The following is a 5,705-nucleotide window of genomic DNA, read 5'->3' on the forward strand; positions in this document are numbered from 1 at the left end:
TAGACTTTAACAAATAGTCAGTTTGTGATTAGACATTGCAGTGGCTTTAAAGCGTCAGTTAATTTGTCATGATTCTCATCAGCAAGGGCATCTGTGACCACTTAACATATTACGCTCTGCCTTTGTTTGAAATATGTGCAAATTTCTAGGCTAATTAAATTCACTTAAGATGCATTTATAAATTGTGAAAACATTCATTCATGTTCTTAATTGATTATTTTATTTTCAGTTCATGATCTGCAAAGCTTTGGGCTAGACAATGTGAGTTGCTTCATTTCTTTTTAATAAGATTGATCTGCCATTGCCCTAAATATTAGAACTAACAGAATTTTTTTTTTGGTATAACCACAGATCAACATGACACATTTCATCAAACATCTTTCATTCGGCAAAGACTATCCAGGAATTATCAACCCTTTAGATGGTACAAATGTAGCAGCACCTCAAGGTAAGTGCATGTCATTTCTATTTTCATGCCTAAACTAAAAATCATTATTTCAAAGAATGGCTGAGAACATAGATTTGTCCAGAATTAAAGAGCCCTTCTTTATCTTCTCCATGGTCATTTCATTGTCAGCCCTCCATAGACAGCAGAAAGGTCACTGTTAAAGGTCAATCCCACGTAGCTGACTTTAATCTATTCTGCTGGACAAGGATGAAAAGGAGGGTTGTCCTCAAAGTGTCATAATAATTACATCTTAGATTGAGCCCAAGATTTACAGAATTTTTTAAATCAGTTTTTATTGACACCTGTGTCCTTGAATGTGGGTATGATAACAAATGGATGAATCTAGAAATGGTTCAAAGTTCTATAATTTTAGAAGTGGCATTAGTGTGATCTCAGCAGCGGATACCCATCCCAATAGCCATGAAAGTTCCAAACGTGCCACCGCTTTGCATCATGGTCTTCCCAACTCCACCCATCAGCTCTCGACCCCTCATGCCGATCCTGGATAGAATGAAACAGTCTCTATTAAAACAGAATTTCTGCCAAAGTACCAGTTGCAGTTAATGTTACTAAATATAATAATAATAATAATAATAATAAAAAATAAAAAAATCCTAAAAATGACAGCTGTTGTTCATACCTGAGACAGGAGAACGTTCCAAACATGGCACCTGCAGCCATGCCCACGGCAAAACCCATCATGAAGCCCATCTTGACTCTGTCAAAGCAGCTGGGCTGCGTCTGTCCATACGGTCCTACTGTCACCGGCATCTGTAAAGAGGATAATACTTTGTATTTTAGTAGCATGCAATAAAAGTGTGTATATATATATATATTAGGGCTGTCAGTTCAACACGATAACATAATTAATTAGTTATGAAAAAATTGCGATTAAAATATTTTAACGCAGTTAATGCATTGTCCACATCCCCAGACCTGTATGTCATCTTGCATTTCATTCAGTTGCCCGTTGACAAATAAGATTCAAAGCAAAAACTCCATAAATGCAGTTATACCCTAAAATTCAAGATATTGGGGCAAAAAATGCCCCTGTATGAGTTTTTGTCTCTTATTTATATCACATTATAAGCAATATCACACAAGCTGCGAGAGCTATAGTCCTGATCTATCACGAGTTTAAATGTGATTTTATTTATCAGTTCAGTAAATAAGAAGTTAATATTGTTTTATATTTCATTTTAAATACAATATTGTCTGTTTTTGCTCAATTTTACAGAGAAAATATTACCTTTAAAGCAATGGTGTAGCCACGGGTGTGCCACCTAAAAATAGATGCAGAATAATTTTTATAGTCTTAATAAAAAAAATGTTTGGTTTTGTTTTCTAAACTTGTGCTATTGTTGTTTAATTACAATATTTGTTAATTTAAAACGAACATTTTAAATTATTTTCGATAAAAAAAAAATATCTGCTGACATTCAGACTGCCAAGCAATCTGCATGCAGACGCTGACTGTGACGTTTGATCCCAGCATCTTGGGAGACGTTTGCCGCGCCTTATAAACCATAGAGAATCTTTGGCTGTTTCTCAATTCCAACCCCTTGTTCAAATACCCACACTTGCGGACTTTGCACTTGACCACTTGACCACTTGATTACTTATATGACGTATTTCCTGTATTTGGCAAGTGTTCAATTGAGGATGAAGACCACAAGTGTGTGTAGAACTTTTCATTACCTGATGGGACACACTTAAAGTGTTGTAAAAATTCAAGTGTTTACATAGCTTTATTTTTATTTTAAATATTTTGCATTTTAAAATCAACTTCTAAATATATGTTCAGTAGTCCATGACACAATTTAATTTGGTGCTTCTAATTAAGTGATGAAAAGCAAAGTGATAGAAAAGTGTTTATTACGTTTGAAATATGGATATTTTTCTTACGAAAAATCATGGATTTGCTACAGGAGGCCTTTATTCATGCCCCGGAGCTGAGTGAGGGACGTTTTATTACGGATGCGCACACTTTATTTAACGTCTTCTGAACTGTTGACAACCAACACCTGCTTACCCCCACTGAATGGCTTGGAGGGGCCAGGACAATTTTTTATATAATTCAGATTGGATTCGTCTGAAAGAAGAAAGTCACACACAGGCAAATTTTCATTTTTGGGTGAACTAACCCTTTAATGCTGTTAAACTGTGCTAAGCCACTTTGCTGCAATACATTTAACATTGACAATGAAAAAGAGAGCTTGTCTTATTTGTCAGTGTAACCTATGTGAAAGTAGCATTCGTTACCATTAATTTCAGAGTGTAATAGCCTATGTGACCAGACGTCCCTGACCTTTTTTTTTTTTTTTTGTAACAAGATTTTTGGTTCTGTGCTGGACTTGAGCTGTCCTGCTAGTATAATATAAAAAAATACCAACAATCATAAGAGCAATCATGTAGTGATAATTTCACCAACAGAGGGGGCTGTGCGCTACACTGATTATCCTGGAAGACAGTAGTGCACTATTATCATCAGTTATAAAAAAAAACATAATTATTGTTTCAAGGTAGTTATATACTAAGAATGTTAAATTGAAGTAATAGTGTTTGTATGTACTGTATAACAGGGCCTGAACAGTGTGCAGGATGGTTTTGTACATAATTTTTAACATTACAGAGAAGTACACACTGATATGTATGTATAATAATAATTATAATAATAAACTTACAGTACAATTGCAACAGTTCTGCAATTATATTTGCAGAAAGCACATAATTGCTATTGTGGGTGGGGGCTATAATGCAAAATAATAAGCCTAATTAAAGATCCATTTCCAAAAGCACAAACATAAAATAATATTTGAAATAGTAGCCTACTGGAAACACTATATTTAATTAAACACATGAAAAATATTAAATACAATTACAAAATGTTAAATATATATATATATATATATACACACACACTATATATATATATAAATATATAATATTTTGCATTTTAAAATCAACTTCTAAATATATGTTCAGTAGTCCATGACACAATTTAATTTGGTGCTTCTAATTAAGTGATGAAAAGCAAAGTGATAGAAAAGTGTTTATTACGTTTGAAATATGGATATTTTTCTTACGAAAAATCATGGATTTGCTACAGGAGGCCTTTATTCATGCCCCGGAGCTGAGTGAGGGACGTTTTATTACGGATGCGCACACTTTATTTAACGTCTTCTGAACTGTTGACAACCAACACCTGCTTACCCCCACTGAATGGCTTGGAGGGGCCAGGACAATTTTTTATATAATTCAGATTGGATTCGTCTGAAAGAAGAAAGTCACACACAGGCAAATTTTCATTTTTGGGTGAACTAACCCTTTAATGCTGTTAAACTGTGCTAAGCCACTTTGCTGCAATACATTTAACATTGACAATGAAAAAGAGAGCTTGTCTTATTTGTCAGTGTAACCTATGTGAAAGTAGCATTCGTTACCATTAATTTCAGAGTGTAATAGCCTATGTGACCAGACGTCCCTGACCTTTTTTTTTTTTTTTTGTAACAAGATTTTTGGTTCTGTGCTGGACTTGAGCTGTCCTGCTAGTATAATATAAAAAAATACCAACAATCATAAGAGCAATCATGTAGTGATAATTTCACCAACAGAGGGGGCTGTGCGCTACACTGATTATCCTGGAAGACAGTAGTGCACTATTATCATCAGTTATAAAAAAAAACATAATTATTGTTTCAAGGTAGTTATATACTAAGAATGTTAAATTGAAGTAATAGTGTTTGTATGTACTGTATAACAGGGCCTGAACAGTGTGCAGGATGGTTTTGTACATAATTTTTAACATTACAGAGAAGTACACACTGATATGTATGTATAATAATAATTATAATAATAAACTTACAGTACAATTGCAACAGTTCTGCAATTATATTTGCAGAAAGCACATAATTGCTATTGTGGGTGGGGGCTATAATGCAAAATAATAAGCCTAATTAAAGATCCATTTCCAAAAGCACAAACATAAAATAATATTTGAAATAGTAGCCTACTGGAAACACTATATTTAATTAAACACATGAAAAATATTAAATACAATTACAAAATGTTAAATATATATATATAAACATTTAAAAAAAAAGTACAACTTAAATTGTACTCAAGTATTCAAATACTCAAGTAAAAAAAAAATATATTATTATTATTTTTTTTTTATTATTATTTTTTTTTTACATTTGTTACAGTTTTTCAATTTGTATTATGCATTATGTTGTAAAATGTATAATGTTATTTGTGTAATATTTTTGTAAAGTTATCATTTTGTTATAATACTATGATCTGTTGGCTATTTGCAGTGATGGCTATTTACTATTTTTCATAGTTTGATAAGGTCTTTAACGTCATTTTGTGCCATTGCTTTGGCAATTATCTGTCAAATGAACTAAAATTGAAAGCACAATGGCTTTGCTCACATGATCAGTTCGGTGTTTTCAGAGTATCAGAAGAGGGTTGAGTCCCCTTTAAAGTTCAGGTTCAAGTCAGGTCATTCATATTATTATAGACAATATTTGTATACTATTTTATAGCTTTTTATTTACCATGTATTTGTGAAAATGATTAGGCTATGTATAATGTTACATATTCTTTGCCAATGGTAAAATTCTTTTTAAAATGCCAATAAAAAGTATGACAGGCTTTCTCCAGGTCTGTATCAAGTAATTAAAATTATGCAAAACAAAACGACAAATGTTTACTTTCACAAGCCGTCACATGTAGTTATATTTTATACAATTTTATGGTTATATGGCGAGCCTGAGTATAGTTTTACACATCAGCCAAGTCTATTCTGTAACGTTAGTGATACGCAGAGTCAGGGTTTTTTGCACATTAACCTGACAATAAATGTGGCACACCCAGTTTTTTTGTGATGCACACCCAGAATCTCTTTTCTGGCTATGCTAGTGCTTTAAAGCCATAGCAGAATTGGTGGGCACCTCCGTTTCTGAATGAATCCGCTTTTTGAACGAATAAGTGTTCATTCATTCGAGTAAATGAATGATTCATAAAGACATTTACCGCCACCTGCTGGTAGTTTTAGTTTATTATTTAGAGTATTATTTCATAAAAAAAAATTCAAGGTATAGTTCACCCAAACATTTAAATTCTGACATCAATTTCCCTCATGTCGTTTCAAAACTGTATGACTTTCTTATTTTGCACAACATAAAAGAAGGTATTTTGAAGACTGTTGGTAATTAAGCTGTTTTGGTTACCAATGACTTTCATTGTATGAACA

General features: G+C 32.8%; 1 protein-coding gene across 1 annotated transcript; it reads right to left on the reverse strand.

The window, feature by feature from the left end:
- Positions 1-201: 201 nt before the first annotated feature.
- LOC107737520 (reactive oxygen species modulator 1) lies at positions 202-1,248 on the reverse strand. Its single transcript, XM_016549057.1, has 2 exons — positions 1,089-1,248; positions 202-949 (listed from the first exon to the last, which is right to left on the reverse strand). Exons 1-2 carry the CDS (start codon positions 1,217-1,219, stop codon positions 841-843), a joined length of 240 nt encoding a protein of 79 aa, XP_016404543.1. The 5' UTR covers positions 1,220-1,248; the 3' UTR covers positions 202-840.
- Between the last annotated feature and the right edge of the window lie 4,457 nt (positions 1,249-5,705).

The sequence above is a fragment of the Sinocyclocheilus rhinocerous genome, unplaced genomic scaffold (assembly GCF_001515625.1).
Source record: "Sinocyclocheilus rhinocerous isolate Xijiao unplaced genomic scaffold, SAMN03320098_v1.1 scaffold2416, whole genome shotgun sequence".
NCBI classification, from domain to species: Eukaryota; Metazoa; Chordata; class Actinopteri; order Cypriniformes; family Cyprinidae; genus Sinocyclocheilus; species Sinocyclocheilus rhinocerous.

Excerpts from the sequence above, each read along its gene's own strand:
- LOC107737520 (XM_016549057.1), bottom strand. The coding sequence starts at position 1,219 with ATGCCGGTGACAGTAGGACCGTATGGACAGACGCAGCCCAGCTGCTTT. Across the intron at positions 950-1,088 it reads GGAACGTTCTCCTGTCTCAG|GATCGGCATGAGGGGTCGAG; the intron begins GTATGAACAACA and ends CATTCTATCCAG.